The 24971-nt window shown below is 36.2% G+C and overlaps 1 protein-coding gene across 1 annotated transcript in view; it reads left to right on the top strand.

The window, feature by feature from the left end:
* Positions 1–24971, top strand: part of Tapdelta (Translocon-associated protein delta) — a 90112-nt gene that overhangs the window by 56406 nt on the left and 8735 nt on the right. The window contains exon 5 of the mRNA XM_090371621.1: positions 8555–8620. Within this exon, the coding sequence (XP_090227747.1) occupies positions 8555–8620 (66 nt within the window). The remainder of the gene's footprint in view (positions 1–8554; positions 8621–24971) is intronic.

Raw genomic sequence — 24971 nt, 5'->3', positions numbered from 1 at the left:
CCTCTGTCTTTGACATCAACCTCCAACTGAAGTAAGTAGGTGCATTATAGCCATAGTAGCTTATGCACCATTAAACTCCCATAACAACAACCAACTGAAGTAGCTCTGCAACCTTTACAATCTTATCTGTAACCTCTTCATATGATTCGTCTTTTTCAAAGCCTTTTACGTGCTGTGGGCATATTTTCTTTCATGTGCCATTTAAACAACTTTTAATAATTTCTGCCCAAGCCTTATTAATGTTTAAAATGGTGTGGTAAATATTGTAAGATTTCCAAAAGTCTCTTAACATAATTTTTCTCATTGTCTACTGCAGACAATGCCTGAGCAAATGTTGTGCATAAATAGTATGCTTTTCAATTCAAAATAACATCCTGATCCATAGGAGGTTGGATGAGTGAAGTCGTGTTTGGCGGTAGAAATATGACTCTCACGTTCGAGTTGAAATCATCTAGATTCTTAGGATGTCTAGAAGCAAAATCTTGAAAGGAACGTCATTGTCGTTATAATATTTTTCAACCTCTGGAATTGAAGCATCATTTAAACCAATCATCAAAGAAATATTGTTATCCATGCTCTCTGGTTCGATTGGAAATGCACGAGTAGGTTGGCTTTATTGATGCCCTTAAATGCAAAAGGATTTCCAGAATGTTACACAAGCAGTGGTTTTAATCTGTAATCTCCCACTGCATTAGCCCCAGGCAAGAGCATGGCCCTATCTTTTGATGCCTTGAAACCTGCATTGTATTTTCCTCTTTGGCAATGTATGTTCGATCCGGCATTTTCTTTTCTTTTTTTCAATACAGAGCAATCTCGTCTACGTTAAAAATTTGCTGCATTGAATAGCTGCCTTCATCAATAATTTTTTCCAACGCAGAAAAAATTTCTCTGCAGCTGCAGAATCGGCACTGGCAATTTCACCTCATACTTTAATGTTTTGGAAACCAGTGCAATGCTTGAACCTATTAAACCAACCGTTGCTTGCCACAGATTTGGCTAGGGGTTTGCCATACTTATCCTTAATATCTTCATAAATACTTCTTGCTTTTGCTTGAATGGCCATTGGACTCAGGGGCATTTGCTTCTGAATCTGATTTTCCATCCATATTATTAATAGCCTTTCCATCATCGATATAGCACCTGAACGCTGTTTTGTGATCAATGTTGATCTTAAGTGCATTGATCCTTTGACATGTGTGTTCTTTTATATGCACACTGTCCCTTAAAATACTATTCACTGTTGAAGCAGCAAGACTTAATTCTGTGCAATAGATGACAAACTTTGTCCTGCTTCGTGCTTCTTAATTAATCATCTTCATTTCTAAATCAATTTTGTTTCTTTTCCTAGCACTGCCAGCACTTGCACTTTCCGTTGGTCCCTTTCCCTTCACCATTTTAATAAGTACAACAGGCCCCCCCCCCCGTTATAACACGGTTACGCTTTACACTGATTCGCTATAATGCTGTTCCTATATTATAACCCATATCTGACTATAATGCTGTCACAGATCACTATAACGCTCTTTTACAGATTGCATTTTTGGCATATTTAACGAAATCGTTTCATTTGATGAAACGATTTCGTTAAATATGCCAAAAATGGCATATTTAACGAACTTGTTTGTTAAATATGCCATTAAATTTAACGAACCAAAGAACTTGTTTGATGGAGTCAATAGCTTGAAAATGAATAGCAAAACAGCATTAAAACGTTTCCCACGTTTTTCAAACATTTAAAAAAATGTTTTTCAACATTTTAAAAAATTATCAAGTATATTGCTTGTAATATTTGAATTATATGCATTTATCTGAAGTCTAGTCATCACTCAGTACAGTATTAGACATCGTGCGTAATGGACGGTTTACTTGAACATTGTATCATAATTAATGCAACCAACGCAGTTACATTTTCAAAGAGTTAATAATGGCCGATAAGAATGAAAAAGCAACGTCTGGGCACAGTGCGAAGATATAAATGTCAGAAAAAGACTGAATTTGAAAATTAAATTAGACATTTTGAAGCGAATCGATTCCGGTCAAAGACAAGCGGATGTGTCCCATAATTTAGGACTTGCAAGTTTAACTGTAAGAACAATTATAAAAAAAAATAAGGAATTAATTTTAGCAGCAGGAAAGATAGCTGTTCCACTGCAAGCAACTAGGGCTAGGCCGGCTATTAGGATTGAAATGGAAAGACATTAACTAATTTTATTGAAGATAATATCCAATGCAGAATTCAGTTAAGTTAAATATTATAAAAAAGAGAGAGAGAGAGAGAGATTAGCCATTATAATGACCTGAAGAAAACTCACCTAAAAAAAAAAAAATGTAGAACCATTTAAAACTAGTAAGAGCTGGTTGAATAGATTTAAAATCCAGGGAGAAGCTGCAAGTGCAGTTCAAGGAGCCGAAACTTTCAAAAAGAACTTGTTAAAATTATTGAAGAGGGGTATATGTGTTATATTTTTCAACAAGTTTTTAACATAGATGAAGCGGGACTTTTGTGGAAACGAATGCCTAAAAGAAGTTTCATATTGAAAGAATAAAAAAACATGCCAGGTTTCAAAGTGGCGAAGGATCGGTTGACTTTATTGTTGGGTGGTAACACTGTGGGGATTTAAAATTAATACCCCTTTTAGTTTATTTGGAAGAGGGCCAAAGTTCAACCCAAATACTTCAAAATCGACACATTTTTCATGATTAAATTTATCAATTAAATTAAATCAATTTAGATCAATTGAATTCATGATTTTAATTGGAATTTTGAGTTTAATTTTGATACGTAAGTAGTTACCACATAATTATATACGTATGTAATGCAGAATATTTTATATGTACAAATATTTGAATATTAAATATTTTGACCGACATTTGTGCATCTTTTCACTACCATTTATTATTGATTAGGAAATATCCTATGGCACCGACCGCAACTCACAAATACATATGCTACCTTATGGGAATGCGGCGCTCACTTAATGCGGATTCACTTAGCGCTCTGTTTTTCCGGAACAAATTATCAGCGTTAAGGGGGGGGGGTCACCTGTAAATAGGAATGAAGAGAAGATTCTGAAAATTTGTTTTTTATATGATTGAAAATTTCAGTGAAGGGGAACTCATTTCACCATAATACCATAACATAAAAACCCACACAATTCCAGTTATCGGTATTATCGCAAATGCAATAAGACTGAGTTTACTACCCGTTTATAATGGATTGCACTAACAGAAAAGCCCAATAAACCAGAAAGTGAAAATTGTTTTTATTGTTTTATGGTAGTGACCTCACGAAATGTATTTTAGAAAAATATCACGAAGGCATTCAAAATCGATCCTTATAATGGAATAAATGATAATGATGAAAGTGTAGTGCAATTTTCATTATAAAAATGACCTTTTAGAGTCATTAGAGTCATAGCAAAATTTTCAACTTCCAAGGACTTGGAACGAATTTAAAAAAAAAAAAAAAAAAATTGTGTTATTGGGTTCACAGTACAATATTTTCACAATACCTACAAATTTATCCCTACAGATGCAAAATACATTTCCATATTTTTTCAGTTTGCACCGGCTGGTGCAAAACCGACCCAAAAATGTACGTAAAGTCAAATATTATGTAAGTCTGGGAGTTCCTGTACTTACTGTGTCTAGAGTTGCTAAGTAGCCCTTGGGAATACAAATTGATTTGATTTGTATTAGCTCTTTTAGTTTTTATTAATTAATTTCTGTTCCTGTCTATTCATTTCTGGTTATATTTCAGACTACTTCATTTTTATTTAAATTAAAGGAGTTAAATCTTTATTATAACAGCAAGAATACTGCAAAGAGATTCCATTCTTCTTCTGCCGTATTATTTTCAGCCTTTTCTCCATTTCTTTAAGGTAAACAGAAAATATACAGTAAACAGTAAACATATACAGTAAACCCTCAATTTAATGGACTAATAGTGCAGAAGGGGTGTCCGTTAAATCGAATGTAACCTGGTGGGGCATTTTTTTATTGTTCTTAATGAAAAGCTTTAATACAATATACAGTACTGCACAATATAAAATTATGTTGCAATTTGGCCTTTGATTTACGGATATCAGAAACAGTTTTTTTACGCCATAAATTTACACCTTGTTCTAATTTCTCAATTAGCTCTAATTTCTGTGCCACATTTAAGTTCACATGCTTTCTTTTAACTCTTCTATCACTTGATTGATGCCATTTTAAATTGTAAAGATTGCAAAATTATTTAATAAATAGTCACAATTCAGAAATCACAGAAACACTCTGTATATAAAACCTAACTGCACGATAGGTTGAGGCAGACTGATACCGAAGTGAGTCGGTAGACCTGCAGTTTGGTGTCCTGAGTCACGTTCAGCTTGCAAGTCATTGCTTGCTCTTATCTGTAATCTGGGAAAACAGCTATACGAACATGTTTTCAGAAAGAATAAAAAACAATTTCCTGAATTTGATTATAAGATAAAAGGTAATTATAAAGTAAATTATTTTATTTATTTAAAAAGTTACAATTATATTATAATGGTAATTATAAAATAAACGGTAGGTAATTATCAAAACAATGGAAATAGGTAATTTTATTAATTTTTAATTAATAATAACACTGGAGTTTTGTATGGCACCTCCATAGCCAGGTGGGCAGGAGCAGCAGTGCGTAGCACACTCTTCTTGATTATACCGGGGTCCGAGCCCGTGACCACCAAATATGGAGGATGCGGAAAGGTCAGGGAATGACCACCACATATACCCGGAGCAATATGGCCTTAGTTGCTAATGCTCCTAAAAAAAAAAAAAAGTTTTGTATAACCTAAAAAAAATAATATGGTCGAGATTAATATGTACATTACTGTATTATTATTTGTCAGGTCTGTTATATCGGTCCATTAAATTGAGGGTTTACTGTGTGTGTGTATTTTTTATTATTATTATTTTTTTTTTTTTTTAATCCAACTATACTGTTTGTCCTTTTCAGTTGTCTGTCAGTTTGAAGGTCAGCTCTTCATATTTTAGTATTGTAATTCAGAGTAAGCTTTTTAATTCATTTATGATACTTTTTTTTTTTCTTTTTTTTTTTCATTTGAACCTAGAGAAAACCATATATTGGTTTTATTTTTGCTTACCTCTTATTCTGTCCAACAACAGACCCTACAGGTATCGGAGACTAAATTTTTGGCGATCATAATCAATGGTAAATTGAAATTTAACATAATTCTAGCTTCATTTAAAAAGAAAACTTATGACTTCAAATTAAATCAGGAGCTTCATTTGAAGAAGAAATTATATCAGCTGAATATTAGAGAGAAGGATATCTTCTAAAATATCATAGTCACTGTTTGCTTGTGATACTGTGATTTGTTTTGCTGTTAATATTGATAAGTTAAGAAGCCTCTTGGGTTGTGAATCCTTGATTTTGGAGTAGCATAAAGTCAGGTGGCTCCTTTTCTAAATTCAGAAGATATGTCATTTCAACTTGGTTTATTCCAGTTATTTGCAGAAGAAATTTCTGTTGGTTCTTCCTCTTGCTCAGATTCTGCACCTGATGGGGCATAAATTCAAATTGAGGAAAGACAGTTATAGAATAGATGTGTGGAAATTTGCCTTTAGTGAGTGGGTGATTGATTGCCGGAACAAACTTTTGGACAAACTCGATAGCTTTTCTTGGGACTAATGCTTACATAAAATTACATAAAGTCTGCTGTTCAATAGGTATGTGGGTTATTAACCTTGCTTATAGTCAGATCAAATACCTATTTGATGTGACTTTAAGTATAATAGTTAAAATTATGATTTATATATGTAATTTTATACTGTATTCATCATAAATTTAGTTGCTGGGCACTCTGTATTTACCTTGTAATCATCTATAAAAAAATGTGTAGTATACACATTACTGAATGCATTACTGTGATCTGAATTCACACCAGAACAAAATTATTGGTCATGACTCAAGTTTCATGCAGATAGAATTCCAAAAATTAAGAAATTTTCCATTACCTTAAATAAACTATAATATAACAGCAGACCTGCAAACACAAGTTGCCATACAGTTATTTCAAAATATTATTTAGCCAGTAATATAATTTTGAAAAACAAATGTTTTTGAAAAGTTACATAAAAGAGGATAAAATTATTCACATTTGGGGTTTACCACTGGCATTGCTGCCTCTGCCAGATGGCAACACAAATTAGATGGAAGTTAAATTTGGACTAGTTACAATATTTCAGATGATGTAAAATAAACTGTTACAGTATTAATGATTCATCTCTAACAGAGTCTCTCCACTTGCTGTCTCATAGATTTACTGTTTCTGCTGCATGCCTCTTCTACAGATACTTCCATGGGCACTGTTCTTCTGTACTGCCTTCTATAATTCCCACTGTCTCTTTCAAAACAGTCCGAACACATGCTGCCACCAGCCAACATCCATTTACTGTCCAACTTCAAACTCGCAGAACCAGCTTTTCATCTTCCTCGTTTATTCATTTAACTGCCATTTCCTGGAACAACCTTCCTTCATACGTGTTTCTTGAAAATTACCATCTACAGAAGTTCAAATCCAATGTCAACAAATATCTTCTTTTGTCATCTCAACCTCCAACCCAAGCATGGTACTTAAGTACTATAGGTTCTAATACCTCTTGTGTTTGGGGTTTACATAATAAAAAAAAAATAAAAAAAAAGTCCCAAATCCAGCAACTTTGAGAACTAATCTCATGAGATCTAGGAATTTGCCAGATTTCTAGATACAGTCACATCCTTTAATTTCAATTGGTCATATTATTAAATTGAGGGTTTTCAATATACAGTTTTAAAATACAGGCAGTTCTCGGGTTTACGAGTTTTTTTTTCCCAAGTATCAACAAAATCGAAAATATTAACATTAATTGCAAAAAATGAATGTTGAATATTCATAAATACCGCATTCCAAACCACGTGCATAGCTATACAATACAGTGTACCCTGCTTTACGATATTAATCAGTTCCAGAGACACCATCATATTGTTAAAATACCGTAATGTGAACCCAATAACACATTGTTTTTTGGTAATTCATTTCAAGATCTCGGAAGTTCAAATTTTCGCTGTATAACTAAGCTATTTATCTCTCTAAAATGTCATTTTTAAGGTCACGAGCATGGTTTGTAAATTGTATTAGTTACCAATTCAAATCATTAAAATGCACTATCCTTTCATTGTTATATTTTCTGTTATAAGAATAAATTTTAAACAGCTTTGTGATATTTTTCTAAAGCACATTTCTGTAGGTCACGACCATAAAACAATAAAAACAATTCGCACTTTCCAGTTTTTTTTGCACTTTTCTGTTAGTTCAAGCAATTATAAACGGGTAGTAAACTCTATCTTCTTGCATTTGCGAAAATATCAATAGCTGGAATTGTGTGGTTTTTTATGTTATCATGGTGAAATGTGTTTCCCCTTTACTGAAATCTTCAGTCATATAAAATATATAAATAAATTTTCAGAATCTTCTCTTCGTACTTTTTTTTAAAGTTTCATAAACTTGTTACTCCATGCGAATCTGTTAGTTGCAATTTGTATGTGCTGTTAAAAAATGCTTATGCATGCAATTATGAAATTTATAATTAAAAGAAGATTATCTTGGAAACAAACGCCTCTTGAAACATTTCTGAATAAGGTGACTCCTTGTGCAACAAACCAACGAGTGCAGAGCCAATAATGAGTGATCAATGAGTGTGCATTTAGTCGATGATGAAGAATAAACATTCTTTAACATTTGTAAATCGTAAATAATTTTCTATTATTATAATTTGCTTGATTTTGCAGGCTACGTTTTCATTTTTTTTCGCTAAATCAATCATTCTTTAAACATAAACTAATTAGCTATTAAATTTCATTGTTGAGAACATAACCCCTATTTTTAACCTTATGTCTATGGGAAATAAATTCCCACTTTACGGTTTTTCGCTTTATGAGCGTGCGCTAGGAACGAATTAACTCGTAAAGTCAGAACTACCTGTACTGCACCTTATTGTAATTAATATTATATTGTACAATACAGTATAAATAAAATAATTTCTCTTTCCATATTCTGTACACAGTTGATGAACTAGTGCATATTTTTTAAGCATATATTTTACAGTAAAGGTAATCTCAAACTGTAAAGCCCCAGACAAGTACAAATAATGAATGTAATTTCTTAGCATGTTATTTTATTACAGTATAACCCCAAATAATGCACATGAATGAACTTTGCCATCCTGCCTTATTTAAATAATTGGATGATGAAAGTTGATGTGGGGATGTTATTTCGTGCTACTGTTGGAGCAAACAACAAAATATTATCAAACCTAGATAGGCTATACTATATTTGTGGTTGCCGAGTAGCACAGAGTTGTTCACTTCCCTGCCCCACAGAAATTTTTTAAGATGTGTCTTGTTAAGAAGTGTGTATCTTGTTTGCTTGTAATATTTATACATTATTATATTCTTTTAATTTTTTAAATAAGAATTTTTAACAAAATTTAAGAATTAAATAATTTCTAAAAATGTTTATGCTTACAGGCACAGCGCAGTGGTGAAGACACTTCAAATATTAAAGCACTTTTCACTGTTGACATCAGTCATCCCGTAAGTAGTTAGTTATTGTTATCAGTGAGCTGCCACTTATTGAAATATGGTAGAACCCGGATAAGAAATTCCCACATAAGTTTTCCCCTGTACTAGGTTTGGTTTCTTAAGTCCCAATTTCAACTCTACATGTTGCAATGTATTATTTTCCCACATTAGAAGTTTCTCGGGTAAAAAGTTTTCCCACGTAAAAAAGTTCATGATAAAGAATACACAGTGTATTATTATAATGATGTTTTCCCACTTAATACGTTTTTTAAATATAGAAATTATTTATTTTTAATATTAAAAAATATTAAACAATATAAACATTTGGTAATCGAACAGGTTAGTGCCAAGCATCGTTTTAGTTCATAGTAAACCACCAAAATAGGTGGAATTGGCATCGTTTTTGATATACATTTATCCATATTGTGAATGCCTTCACAGTGAGTTGCCCTGATATTGCAACAATGGAGCCCCCACTTCCGATGGTAATTTGTTCCTCACATAAATTAGGTATTTCTTACATGTTATACTTCATTTTTAAATTAAAAATGAGTGTTTTATAAAGATTATTTAATAGCCATAAAACATCTTAAAATAAAAAAAAACAACAATAAATTAGCATTTACCTTAGACTTGAAGTTTAAGCTGATGAAATCATTGGTGGCGTAGTGGTGGTGGGACAGTATCAAGCATCAGGTGTCTTTTCAGTCTATTGTCTTTTGCTGTTACTTGCAAAGAAACAGAGTGGACTGTTTTTGACAACTTTTTTGTAACTTCTTGAAGTAAGAAATGACTTCGTCTTCCATTTTGTCCATCATGAGTTCAGTGTTTTCAATGCTGGGGTGCTTTTTGCTTCTTCTCTTAAACGCTCCCAACAAGAAATGACAAGTCTTCAGCTGACACTTTCAGGTGTCTTTCTTCCTCTTCCTCTCCAGTGTCACTCTCCGTAATTTATTTAAATTCTTGTAGCTTTTCTGTTGTTAGCTCATACCCATAAGGTCAATAAGGTCCACATCTTCTTTGCCAACCTCCAGACCCATTGATTTACCAAGACTGACAATATCATTTGTCAAAGGACCATCATATTCAAATCCGTCAACGTTATGGATAATTAAAGGCCAAATGTTTTTCCAGGCTGAATTTAAGCACTTGGTGGAAACATCATTCCAGAAACTTACAATCAGCCTCACAGTCCAGCATGTTGAACTTCGACCTCCAAAAATCTTTGAGGGTGACAGCATTTTTACCAGAGGTCACTTCAAAGCAACTTGTGAACATTTTCATGGTGTAGATTTTCTTGACGTTTATATTTTTTTTTTTTTTTTTTTTGTAAACCCCAAACACGAGAGGTATTAGAACCTATAGTACTTAGTACCGTGCTTGGGTTGGAGGTTAAGAAGACGAAAGAAGATATTTGTTGACATTAGACTTGAACTTCTGTAGACTGTGTAATTTTCAGGAAATACGTATAAAGGAAGGTTGTTCCAGAAAACAGCAGTTGAATGAATAAACTAGGAAGATGAAAAGTTGGTTCTGTGAGGTTGATGTTGGACAATAAATGGATGTTGGCTGGTGGCGGCACGTGTTCGGACTGTTTTGAGAGAGAGAGAGAACGGGAATTATAGAAGCCAATTCAGAAGAACAGTGCCCGTGGAAGTATCTAGAAGAGGCATGCAGCAGAAACAGTATGTCTCTGAGACAGCAAGTAGAGACACTCTGTTAGAGATGAATCATTAATTAACCTAACTGCCCTCTTCTGAATGGAATCAAGAAGCCTGAGAGAGTTTTGGGGGCACCACCCCAGATGTGGGAACAATATTCCATGGCAAGGTGGATTTGCGATTTATACAGAGTGAGCAGCTGTTTGGAAGAAAAGTAACGCCGAGAGCGAAAGAGAAAACCAAGTTTTTTAGATGCAGATGAAGTAATATTTGTAATGTGCTTGTGCCAAGAGAGATTAGAAGTCAGGGTAATCCCTAAAAGAGAAATATCATTTTGCCTAGAAATCGGAGTGTTAGCAAAGATAAGCATAGGAGCAGAAGAATCCTTTTTGCGAGATATAAGACAAGACTGAGTTTTAGAAGGGTTGAAATCAACTAAGTTGTCTTTGCTCCACTGGAGAATTACCTGAAGATCGGCATTTAAGGAATTGGTAGCAGATTTTCGAGAAGTTGAAGCTGATTGAGCAGGACAAGGTTTCTTAAAATGGAAAGTGGAATGCAATGTGCTATCATTGGCAAAACTATGGATAGGATTTCCAGTCAATGGAAGAAGGTCATTAATATACAAGAAGAAGAGTGGTGGAAAGAACTGAACCTTGGGGGACACCGGCATTAGTGGAGAAGTTAGAAGACACAGAGCCATCCACCATCACCCTCGGTGAGCAATCAGGGAGAAAACTGGATAACCAATTACTAAAAACAGTTCGCAAACCATAAGATGGAAGCTTGTTTAGAAGACCTTTATGTCAAACACAATCGAAAGCCTTTGAGATGTCACGAGCAACTACTTGTGTTTCACCGAACCTTTCCACCGAATTAGTCCATTAATGGGTAAGAATATCTATCACCAGTAGATCGACACTGACAGAATCAATACTGGTGATCGTTGATCAGATGGAAGGTTTCTAGATAGTTTAAGAATTGGCGATTAATTGATTTCTCCATTACTTTAGAAAGAGTAGAAGTAATTGCAATGGGGTGATAATTGGATGGAGCGATTTGTCACCCTTTTTAGGAACTGGTGGGATATGAGCAAATTTCCAAGAAGAAGGAAAAACACCTTTCAAATAAGAAAGTGAAAAAAGGCGGCAAAGAATAGGAGTAAGTTCAGGAGCACAGCTTTTGAGAACAAGTGGAGAAATACCATCGGGACCTGGAGCTTTCTTAGCATCAAGATTCTTCAAAATCCTTCTGACATCCTTTTGACGAAAGACCACAGGAGGCATTGAATGGAGCGTGTTGGGAATAGTGTGAGGTGTTTTACCAAGATCATTAATACATAAGTTGGAATAAAAATGGGATGCTAGCAGGTCAGCTTTATCCTTGACTGAAGTGACAACAGAACCATCTGGGTTGGACAGAGGTGGGAGCAGAGATGGGCAAAAGTTGCGGCCAATAACTTTGGCAAGAGACCAGAATGCTTGGCTAACATTAGGGCAAGAAGCAAGTTTTTTTACTCTTAGCCTGTTCAAACTCTAGTTTGGACACTGATTAATAACTGCTTTACAATTGTTGCGAGCTTTGCTGTAGGCAGAAAATGAAACTGAAGAATTAGAAACAAGCCAATTACGATATGCAAAATTCTTCTCTTGAACAGCCTTAGCACATTTATTGGAAAACCAAGGTTTAGATAAAGGACGAGATTTTAAAGTGGAGTGTGGGATAAAGGATTCCATTCCTGCAAGAATAATTTCACTGATATGATCTGAGCAAATGTTGACATCAAAAGTTTTGAAACAGTAATCCGACCAAGGAAAAGAAGTCTCGCAGGTCATCCCATTTTGCATTCTTGTAATGCCTTACAACACGAGGTTGGGAATAGCCATGAGATAAAGGTTCCATTGGAGAAGAGACAATCACCAAGTCGTGATCTGAAGTGCCTAAAGGACCTCTCACTTCAACCGTGTACTTAGAAGGGTTGTTTGTGAGAAAAAGATCAAGCATATTGGCTGTATAATTAGGATTGTCCAGTATTCTTGTAGGTAAATGAACAATCTGTGCAAGGTCATTAGTAATTGCAAAAGCCTCAGCATCTCGACCAGCTGGGTCAGTGTGACTAGAAAACGGAAGCCAGCTGGAGTTGTGAACATTAAAATCACCAAGGAAAATTACCTCACTGTTAGGAAAGTTGGGCTGTAGAAAGTCAAGTGGCAAAGAGAGGAAGTTAAAGAGCTCCAAGTGATTAGTGGAGTTGGGAGAACTGTAGAGACAACAGATGAATTTGACACAAGGAGGTAGAGAGATTTTAAGCCAGAGAACATCAAAGAGAGGAGATTCGAAATTGCCAAGTCTCTGACAGGTAATATCAGAACGGACGTATGCACAAGTACCATCTTTGAGACAAAAGGAATCGTACAGCGAATAATTTGGGCATCTGAGATGAGCAGTAGTTGAATCAACTGATAACTGAGATTCTGTCAGAAAAAGTACATGGGGTTTGGCAGACTGCAAGTGGAAATGGACATTGTTGAGATTAGAATTGAGACCACGTATATTTGTGAAATGAATTAGGAAGTCTTTGGGAGGTTTAAATCTTTCTGCAGATAAGCTTGCTCTATTAGTTTGACAATTCATGGTGTATTCAATAGTAAGAAAAAGTGGTGGGGCATGCTGTATGAAGTAATGAAATTTTTGGATATGGCGTACAAATGGTAAGAATATACCCAGATCCTTGACATAACGTGGCCCCGACAAAGCTCCCCTTGACCACATACACAATACTCGGACTCCCTCCAGTCACTATCTGGCAGAGTAGAGGTAGTAAGATTATACACTAGCTGATCTGGAAGCCTCCTAGAGAGTTACCAATAGGTTCGGTCTGGTGTACTAACTAGCGCTGGCCTGCGAACACTGTTTTAGAGCTGCACCCTTGAAATGTAAGGAATATTGGATCTTGCCACAATGTTCATCATAACCTCAAAAGTCATCAATCATACTGCATGATGGAAGAGATAGGGAAGGGGTTGACCGGAACTTGGCTTTAGAGACTAAACATGGGTTCCACCACTTCAAGCCTCCAATAAGCAAATTGGTGGTGTTCCTCCATGTGGTGTGGCCGCCACACCTTGACCCCTGCTTGCGTTGGTTCACACCTGGGTTGTCACCCATCATGTACTTGTGCATTGTGCAGGATTACCAACACAGTCCCACCATCATGAAGGTGCAAGCAGAGGATTTGGCTGTCGCAGACCATTCAGACTTCGCCGAAATTGGGTCCACTTGACTTGAGTGTCACCCGAATATCAGTTCCATCAGCGTTTTAGACTCCCAGGTAGTAAGTACAGCTTGTCTGGCATATCTGAGAGAATGTCTGTGACAACCTCAAGGACCAATTACTTGCTGGTACATTGTTTGAAGAAGAAGAGTGGTGTTTGGTGGCAAAAATTTGACTTGAACAAATTCAAATTGTGCCTCAAGAGATTGAACAACTTTGGGATCATGGCCTGTCTTATTATCCAACAGGAGCAGTGCCTTCACAGGAAGCTTATTTTTCTCAAGGTAACACTTCACTGAAGGACATAACTTCAAGCTACCATTGATTGAAGACATAACCGGTAACCCAGGCCTTTTTGTTACTGTGCCAAAACTCCCAGCATGCCTTTGTCAAATCTGGGGATGTTAGTGATACACAAGCAAAGGCTTCAGCTTAAAATCTCTAGAGGCATTGGCACCCAACAGGAGAGTGAGCCTATCTTTCATAGGCTTATGTCCAGGTAAACTGCCTCATCCTTAGTGATGTACGTTTTCCTGGGGATTCGGTTCCAGAAGCGGCTGGTTTTGTCAATGTTAAAAACCTGGGGAAGATAACCCTCCTGATAAACAAACTCTCGGAATTCAATTTTAAATGTCTTAGCTGCTTTTTTATCAACACTGAATGCCTCCCCATGCCTTTTGAACACTTGATATTTGCCCCTTTTTTTAACCGCTCGAACCAGTCCCTGCTGGCTTTAAAGTCTTCAAAGCACACAGCACTACCACTGGTTGACGGAGTTTTAAGTTTCTGATCATCATAGATCTGAAACAGTCTCATATACTAGTGATGTATTAGACCGGGATTCGAGCCGGTGACCACCAAATACGGAGGATGCGGAAAGGTCAAGGAATGGCCACTGCATATCCTCCGAGCAATGTGGTGTTAGTTGCTAATGCTCCTAAAAATAAAAACCAAATTATTCCGCACGCCACACATTGAACAATAAAAAAGACACTGATTGGTTGAGAACAATCATACGAGTGATGTTCTGTGCGCCACGCATATGAAAATTTTCACCCAGGTATCGTTTCAGCTATATCGGAAAGGCATCGGTCCCTAAAATAATCGATCGTATTGAAGGTATATCGGATGTCGATGTCATCGTAAGTCGAGGCCCCACTGTATCTCCAATAAGTAACACTTCGCCAATGGAAAAGACTAATGTTACTTATTCTAGGCGGATACCACCACCCAGGAATGGTGGGGGGTATCCGCTGAGAATCCATTGTCGAAGCGTTGCTTATTCGAGGTAGTTCAATATCAGGGCAACTCATTGTAAAGGCATTCACAATATGAGATATAACAGAAATTATACCATTTGACCTACTTCGGTGGCTTACTACGAACTAAAATGATGCTTGGCACTAACTTGTTCAATTAGTGAATTTTCCATGGTTTGAGGCTTTCGGCTCTAAAACTATTTTAGTATAAATATTTTGATATAATGGAAGTGACATTACAATTGTTTTCATCGATAACCATAATTGGATATGTTGACCATGTTAAGCTTTAAGTTGTGATGGTAGTGAACAGTTCTGAATTACTTAGTTGATTATTGCTCTGTCTTACTGTAATTATGACCTTTTAAGGTATATTGAAACTCCAAAGGAGCTCATTCTTCTAACTTGGTAATAAGTTTAATGGACAGAATGTTAAGAAATCCTCAGTTTAAAAATGTTTCCCATAGGCACAGTAAAATGTTTGTAAATTCTGAAATAGTACTTAAAAATGATCTTTAACTTATGTATGTGTATCTTCATTTTTCTTTGTGTAGTCAATATTTCATACCCTTAGGTCATTTTACCTTCTAAGACGTTTTCCCGCTTAAGAAGTTCTAAACCTCCAGTCCCTTGGAAAACTTATTATCCTAATTCTACTCTACTTTCAAATAAGTAGCACTCTCTATAGTGAGGAGTATGTTGTTTTAAGAATTTAACTGCACAGCTGTTTTGGCAGTACTATCACCACATTAGAGAAACCGACAACAGTGAAATTTCCCTCAAGATGGGCACTAGTGCATCAACAATTTAGGCCATTTTATTCCAGGGACACTTTTGTAGCTTTGGGTTATACCACTTGGCATTTTAAATTTGTTCATAATTACAATTAATATAATTGTAGTTATGAAAATCCAAAGTACAGTTAAGCAAGTAAAGATGTAAATTCAAGTAGAATAATGTGGCTGTTTTAAGCCTGGTATGGAAGGGGGGGGGGATTCTTAACGTGGTTTCACTTCTGACATACTTTTGATTACACCATTAAACAACATATTTTTTTTCTAATAAAATATAAGGTTTTTAAATGGATTTTTCTTGCTGATTACAAAAACAGCTGCGAAATATTCCTACCACATCAGGTTTTTGAAAAATTTCATTGGTTTCTATTAAAAGTTATGCTAAGTGACAGAAAATAAATTATAATTTGCATTTAAAAATTTCATTTTTATTAAAAACTGACATCACATGTTAGCCTTAAAATCATTAAAACTTATTGACTCTAGGTGACACTCATTACTGTGTCTGTTTGCAACATGTGACATATTCTGACCAGTCGGGTTACAGATTACATTAGCACCAAACTCTAAGGTGGAAGTACTACATTAAATTCTATATTTGAAATTAATGATTTGTATTTAATATACAACTTGAGGTCAGTTATTTCTGTCTGGTTCATGTGTGTATGAAATATTTATTGTGTGAGAACTGAAATGACTTGTCAGTGTGTTAATAAACCCCTTAGTTTCTGTTATATTAGTGGCAAGTATATAATTAAACATACAAAAGAACAGTTACTCCTATGATCAAAAAAACTTATGATTTGTATTTTGGTTGCAAAATAGGGGATCAGGATAAATCTTGGTCCTTGCATATCTTTTTGCACATTGTACAGTGATGTTTCAAGAATGGTTAAATGGAAAAATTAAATGCCTGATGTTTGTAGTGCCAAGAATATCATGGGAACAAAAAGATTGTTGTGAGGAATATACTTTTCTCCACCATTGGCTTTTCATATATTAAATTAATAAGATTTAATATCCCAATTTGTGTTCTATAATATGTCCAGTGGCTCATTCTCACAACATACCAGTTCGTAAATGGAATTGGGTATGTTGTCATTGAGTAATTACACACCAGTTAGTTTAACTTCTGTTCCAGATAAAATAATGGAGTCACTGGTTCAAGATGCATTGCAGGATCATCTAGACAAGACTGCGGCAATAATTCAGATACAGCATGGGTTTGTTAAGGGAAAGTCTTGCCTGACAAATTTGATTGGATATTATAATGTGGTTACAAAGGAACTGGATGCAAAAAATAATTTTGATATCACATACTTGGATTTCAGGAAAGCTTTTGACACTTTTGCACATGGAAGACTACTGTACAAATTGGAGCAGAATGGTATTAAGGGTAAGTTGCTACAATGGATGGCGTCTCCGTAGCCAGGTGGGAAGGAGCAGCAGTGTGTAGCACACGCTTCTTGATTAGACTGGGGTTCGAGCCCATCACCACCAAATACAGAGGAGGCGGAAAGGTCAAGGGAATGACCACCGCATATTCCCAGAGCAATATGGCCTTAGTTGCTAATGCTCCTAAAAACCAAATAACAAAAACAGCTAGAATGGATAAAAGGATGGTTGAGTGGGAGAAGACAGGGTGGTAATCAATGGGTGCTGCTCTTCGTGGACTAATATTATTAGTGGAGTCCCACAGGGTTCGGTGTTGGGTCCACTGTTGTTTTCTATATTTATCAATGATATTGATGAAGGTATGTCAGGCTAAGCATTGAAGTTTGCAGATGATACAAAGGTTGGCAGGATTACAGTAATGGCAGTGTGCTACTGCAACAGGGTCTCGAAAATTTGGGCAGATGGGCTGAGAAGTGGCAACTGAAGTTTAACATTGACAAATGCAAAGTACTGCATATGGGTAGGTGTTGTTGTTATTTGGTTTTTAGGAGCATTAGCAGCTAAGGCCATATTGCTCCGGGATATGCGGTGGTCATTCCCTGACCTTTCCGCATCCTCCATATTTAGTGGTGACGGGCTCAAACCCCGGTCTAATCAAGAAGCGTGTGCTACGCACTGCTGTTCCTTCCCACCTGGCTACGGAGGTGCCCCCATATGGGTAGAAGTAACCCCAGAGGAACGTACCAACTGTGTGGTACTACACTTAGAGTGGTAGATAATGAAAAAGACCTGGGAGTAATTTGTGCAGTCAGATATGAAGTGTTCTGAGCAATGCAGACAGGCTGCCAGGGAAGGTCATGGGGTTTCGTCAATGATATACAGGAATTTTGCTAGTAGGGAAAAGGTGATTGTCCCTCTGTATAAGGCAATGGTCTGGTCACGCCTTGAGTACTGCGTACAGGTCTGGAGGCCTATTTTTTAAAAGGATGTAGATTTGCTTGAGCGTGTACAGAGAAGGGCAACAAGATTGGTGAGGGGAATGAAGGGATCCTCTTATCAAGAGAGGCTCAAGTTCTGTAAATTGCAGCGGCTGGAGACTAGGCACCTGCGAAGTGATCTGATTGAGGTGTATAAGGCCTTGAATGGGTTGAGCACGCTGAATTCTGATGGGATTCTTCCACTTGTTCAGATTACGAACCTAAGGGGGCATAAATTCAAATTGAGAAAAGACAGATGTAGAATAGATGTGCGGAAATTTGCCTTTAGCCTGTGGATGGTTAATTGCTGGATCAAACTTGATCTGTTGTTGTGGAAGTTGATAGGTTAAATAAATTTAAGGAGGAACTGGACAAACATTTTAGAGGGAATGGTGGTGTGAATTTTTTTGATGCTGCATAGGCTCATATGCTTGCTTTCTTGCATCACATGCCACTATTACTACTACTAAACCTCCACAAAGTAAACTTCATTTGATCACTCAAGATCAAATGGAACTGAATTATTGATTTAAGGTTTAAATTTTTCTAAGAGTCGAGCTGAATTCTTGCATTCTGGATTATAGGGATGGAACTTGCTTGCATGACACACACAAGCATATCTGGATATTGCAATCACCAAAAATTTAATACAGATTTTCTGTGAGATCTCACTTTCTGCAGCATTTCCCAAACTGTGTTCCGTGAAAAATCGTAATTAATAATTAAAAAAATAAATAAATTTTGCATATTTGTAGCGTACACCACTTTAAAACAGAGGGATGGGGGAAAGTTACAAATTATCATTATAATTTGTAACTTTTTTTTTTTTTTTTTTGTTATTAATATACTGTCATAGACTAATCAAAATAAACCACGGAACACTTATTTTAGCGGGCTTTTGCATAGAGAAGTATGCATAGAAGTAATGACATCTACGAAAAAGTAGCAATGTAGTGATCTAATATGCCATTTGTATGCGAATTAGCCTGGAGTACGTGGGTTGAAGGAGAGGGAGAAGCGAACCGATATAACTAAACTTGGCTAAACTCCATTATTTGGGTACCACCCTCTGTGCAGTGGGTGTGGTTGTAGAATGCCCATTGCACCGAGTGATTGTATGGGTGAGTTCTGTAATTGGATGATTATTGTGAAGGCGAGGTGGGGGATGCTTAGCTTAGCTTAGGTATGGTGTTCATCCCCCATCCCTCTGTTTTAAAATCAGAAAATATGTTCCTGATAAATTTTATTTCATTTATTTAATTATTAAATAATTTAATACAAAATCAGCAAAAAGCAAAAGCACATTTCTGATATTGAGCTGAAAGTGTCAAAAATTCTTGTTACACTACACATGGCATTTCTAAAGGTTTACTTGATTCCATAATACTTATATGAAAAGTGATTGAGATAACACTAACAGGTCAAGTTTGTTAGGAAAGTTTTTTTCGTGACATGCAATAATTCAAGTATGCAGCTCGTTAGATTCTTTACAAAAATACTGCAAGTCTCCATGAAATATAGCTGGTATGAGATTTGCAACCCAGTGATTTGTGATACATTCTGAATTTTTTAGGATAGCAAATCAGGTCTGAAAATAGCTACCCAAGGTTGTCTTTGCAAATGAAACCATTTATCTGGCTAAGGAAATGTTCACAATCTTCCATTTGGGTGGAAAAGGAATAGAGAAGCCGTGCTCTGTGCACTAACATGTAATAAATTTTTTTATTCATTTCTCCCTCCCTCCAATGGTCATTTAAATGAAAATTGCAAAACCAACATAAAATGCATATTGTTCAAAATATAATTATAATCTTGTATCAGATTGAAGTCTTTTAGAAACACAGTGCGTGATGACATCCCTGACAGTCATGCATCAATGTTGTGTGTGCGTGCATGCGTGCTCCATGCTTCTTGGACAATATGACTAAACAAGATGCCTTCTTAGAACACACAGAAGATAAATCCTTGGGTACAGTGTTACACACCATAAAGCAAACACTCAAGTTCAGAGTGGCACCATACAGGCTCGCCCCGGCCACAGAAAACCCATACCCAAACATCAACTGGGAAAGTTTCTCACTATATTCTGAGATCATAAAGGGATAATTCTGGAATGTTATCTGGAGAGAGGAGAAACAGTCATGAATACTAAATACGTGCAGTTCTTTTTTCAAGTATCAACAAAATCGAACATGAACATTGATTGCAATTAATGTTCATGCAATGCACGTAGCTATACAATACTATGATAGTATTGTATACTTCTGTGCACTCGTTTGTTTGTTCAGGCAAATCAGAACTCTGACTGACTTTACATAACATAAAGCAGTTACCACACTGATGTTATGAAGAATGGTTTTGTTGCTCTCATTTTCGCTGTCTTATTTCAAATTTATCCAACTTTTTAATACTGTACAGTATGCCAAAATGAAGTAATACTATGGAGAGTGATATTAATAAAAAGAAACAGCTAAGAAGAATAACATTCTTCTTCTTCTTGGAAACAAAATATGAGATCATAAGCAAACGTGATCTTATTATTTTTCATCATCGTCAGTCGATGATGAAAAAAATAATTTGTATGATATAATTTCTTTATTATTATAATTTTTCTTGATTTTAAAGTCTATGTTTTCATTTCTTGGGATAAATTAATCATTGTTTAAGCATAAACAATTGTTTTGTTGACCTTTATTTAACATTATTATGGTCAAATTTCATTGTTGAGAACATAACTCCCATTTTTAACATTACATCTATGGTAAATGAATTCCTGCTTTACGAGCGCGCTAGGAATGAATCAACTCGTAAAGGTGAGAATTACCTGTACTGTGATGTATCATGAACAAACTAAAAAGCCAGCAGTTCAAAAGAAATGTAGTTTGTTGTCCACAGTTGTGTGCCTGCAACATGATAATTCCTGTTCTGAGTGAATCAGTTACAGATGAATTTTGAGGTATTACCCCATCCTCAATATTAATCACACTTAGCTCCACGTGATTATTATCATCATTTTTGGCCACTGAAAGATGCACTAAGAGAATATCGTGTTTGTCAGATGTAGAGGTCAAGATGGCAGTCCACAAATTTGTTTCAACACCAACCACATTACCACAGAATTTCTTTTCATGAGGAATTAAATAAGGAAATAAGCCATTAGTGCAGAATTAGAGGAAATGTGCCAAATTGTAATAAGTGCTACATTGTTGAACTGATATGTATAGCATTAGTAGTGGCATATGATGCAAGAGAGCAAGCTTATACAGCATCAGCCAAAAAAAAAAAAAAAAAAAAAAAAAAAAATTCTCATTTCACCTATCCATTCATTCCAACAGTTTGTCCAGTTCTTCCTTGAATATATTCTACTGTTGGCATTCTTGGCGAGCAGACGTCATTCATAGAGACAGTAAAGAAGATAAGATAAGAGGGGATTAGAGCAGGATTTCAAAGGTTATTTAGTATATTGTAAAGTTTATTTCAATAATTTTTTTTTTTATTATTATTTGAAAGTTCTTTTATTAATAATTAGTAAATTTATAATGGTTATTACAAGATCTGCCTTGAACACTTCATCAGAGGGTGCTTATATGGAAATAGCTGATGGCAATTTCCGGGTGAGTCATGATTTTATCCTTTGCAGAACCTGTGGCATATATTCCAAGGTCAGTCTAGTGGATAATCTTAGCTCACTTGAAGATTCTTTTCTTTGTCACCATTGTAAGGCGTGCACTGATCTTAAGTTACAATTTGGTGCATTGCTAGAACAATTTGAGTCACTGAAAAAACAGGTGCTTGCCCTTGAGAATAATGTAACTGGGAGCTCTTTAGGGACTCAAGACTCTAGTAACATACCAAGTGATACTCTCCTGATTTGGGCCCCAGAACAGAATAACCAAGTGCAAACTACTCTGGTTCAAAAGGACTTAGTTTTATTAGGAGACTCCATTGTTAGGGAAACAGGGAAATATTTTTTGTAATAAGGATAGGTGGACTAGAATCAGGGTATGTCTACCGGGAGCAACTATTAATGATATTAAGCATACACAATCTGATGATTTGTTAGACAAATGTAGGACTATGCTGAAGAAATGCTGTGAGTTAGGTCAAAATGTCTGTATCTGCAATTCTGCCCAGGCATGATAGGAGGGATTATATATTTGCTGAAAGCCTTGTGAATTAACTCAAGACTTGAAGAACTTTGCAAGGCTTTGGGGGAAAATTTCTATCAGCTTGCCCTGCACTCATAGGTAGAAGTAATCTGTTTTGTAGAGACGGGATACATTTAAACAAAGGTGGTGCAAGAGTTTTTGCCAGTATTATTGAGGATAACTTAAAGGTTCAGGGAAACTGCTGGTTTGGGGAGACAGGGGTAATATAGATACAATTATATAGATACATTTATCTGATAATATTAGTCAAATTAATGCTTGCACATATCTCAAGAATTCTTGTTTGTTACTGCAACAGAACATATTAGTAAGATGTTCTGAGTGTGGCAATGTTTCAAATGAGCGGGTAGCAAATTCCAGGAAAGCGAGCTTAAATAACTTTAAGGGGTGTGCCAGGGTAGTTAGCTATACAAGAACACTAAGTCTTAATTGTTTATACAGTAATGTTAGAAGTGTAGTCAATAAAATGAGTGAATTCTAACTGCTGGTTATGAAAAGTAACGCTGATGTAATAGGGCTTACAGAAACATGGTGCCACCTGGAGATAGGGGATGATGGTTTCAATATGGTATGTATAATGTATTTAGGAAGGATAGGGAAAATAGAAGGGGTGGTGGGGTCATGCTTCTTATCAAAAGCAGCCCGAGCACGGTGAAAATTTTCCCGGATTCAGATGTTTTGCATGCTAGTATAGAATCTGTATGTTGTAAGATAGTTGGAAGCAAAGGTATAATGAGAGTGGGAGTAATCTACAATCCAGGTGATTGTGAAGATTATGATGAGAGCCTTTACATGCAAATGGCATGGACAAGTAAGAATGAATGTCTTATGGGTGATTTTAATTTTCCTCTAATTGATTGGTGGAAATGGGAAGGAAACTCCACATGGGGGATAAAATTTTTAAATCAACTAGATGATTGTTATTTGTATCAAAGTGTCAGGGAAAGTACTAGGGAAAAGAAAACTCTAGACCTCATCACCTGAATCAGATGACATAAGGCTGACAGTACAGGAACCGGTAGCAGGAAGTGATCATGGAGTTCTACAGTGGACGATGAAGAGAGGGGTAGCAGTGGTTAAAAGCAAAGGAATGGGTTATAATTTCAGGAAAGGAAATTATGACAGCTTAATATGCTACATGGCCTCTGTTAGCTGGGTAGATATCTCACAGATAGTAAATACAGTTGAATTATGGTATACCTTTAAAACATTAATCACAGAAGCCTTGAATGCGTATCTCTCTCTATACATTAAAAAAGTTTTCCTCCTAGTGATATTTATTTGAGCCAGTGGGAGAAGAGAGTGAGGCAGTTACATCACTACAAATGCAATTTAATTATTGACAACTGCCTCCATAACGTTCACCAACCTCGTGCTTCACTGTCTAACATTTGATGTTCCATTGTAACGTTTTTATATATTAATGAATATTGTATATATGTAAATACAGTAGTTTAATATTTTGTAAATATTTCAGCTAAATGTTTTAGTCCTGCTCTTTGGGATGCAACAATATTCCTCATGCATTATGAAACCCCGAAGCAAAAGGCCTTTTCCTAAGTGACCTATGTAAATACAGGTAAATAATTACATAGTAGTTGAATGCTGCACACTACAAATGCACAGGTAAATAATTACACATTATTTCCTGATTAGGTATCGATCATAGTGACATAGTGTTTTTTGTCTGGCGGCACCGGGGCTCTCCCCAACTCAGCATTTTTACTCTGTGTAGAATACAATACTGTGCATAAGGCCAGGGTGCATGTTAGTGTGTGTGTGTGTTTTGTGAAGTATTAGTGTGGGTTGTGTTGTTCCTCGGGCCACTTTATTTAGTGGAGAGCCACTAACACCCACACCCCGAGGAGTCGGGCCAGAACACATTAGGAGAGACGAAAGCTCTGGTAGGGTGAATCCTGGTGTAGCCTAGGCATCCAAGGAGAGCCCAAAAAAAAAAAAAAAAAAAAAAAAAAAAAAATTTATTGGAAAGGAGATAATGGGAAGATAGGAAGAGGGTAGGATAAAATGGGCAGAGAACAGAAGGGGGGGGGCAGTAGTTGAGGCACTTGCCTGATTTGAAAGGGGAGACAGTAAGGGGACCCCCCTGGTACAGGATGCCCATCCTGTTCCAGAGGGTGGGAGTTGAAAGTGGTTGATGGGATGAGCTGCCACACAAAAGGGGGTAGGGGCCACCCAGGGTAGGGGAAGGACACTCAATCACCCCAGGTGGTAGGAATAAAAGAACATAGAGAAAGATTCTTATGGTGGAGCTTGCTTTTTGCAGCTCTGGCCATTGGGGGTTACCCTAATGGCCAATGTCAGCATTTCACCGCACCATACCATCTAGGAAAAGATACAGCATGGTGTTGGCTTGAATAACATTGAGGTTCCTGAGGGTCTGTATAGCCATCAGTCTGTCCATTGAAGAGGCTAAGATAGAATTTCCATTTAATAATAACTTTCATTCACTCAACATTCACACAATTTTACTTTTTACAGTTTTTTCTTACATTTTCTGTTTTCTTTTATATATTAGATTAGATATCGATTGGTGCATTTCGACAGGTGTGTTTTTACGTAGAAAACATTTGACTTACTCTGTCATACCTCTACATATTACGTAGAAAAGCATGCACGAGGAGGATTCCAAGTTGGATGAATAATTAAGTTGCCAAATTACTTGAGCAGAAAAAGAGAGCATGGAAAAGTTGCAGAGCAATAAAAAGTACTGAAGCCTATAACAGCTACAAATTTATCTGAAATAGTGCCACAGAAAGGGTTAGGCTGGCAAAGGCAAATTATGAGAAATCGCTGGCAAAGAAAGCAAAGGAGTA

Source organism: Mastigoproctus giganteus, chromosome 4, assembly GCF_048544385.1.
Source record: "Mastigoproctus giganteus isolate SK-2022 chromosome 4, ASM4854438v1, whole genome shotgun sequence".
In the NCBI taxonomy this organism is placed as follows: domain Eukaryota; kingdom Metazoa; phylum Arthropoda; class Arachnida; order Uropygi; family Thelyphonidae; genus Mastigoproctus; species Mastigoproctus giganteus.
Note: the sequence above shows the minus strand (reverse complement) of the source record. Positions and strands in the feature narration are given on the sequence as shown.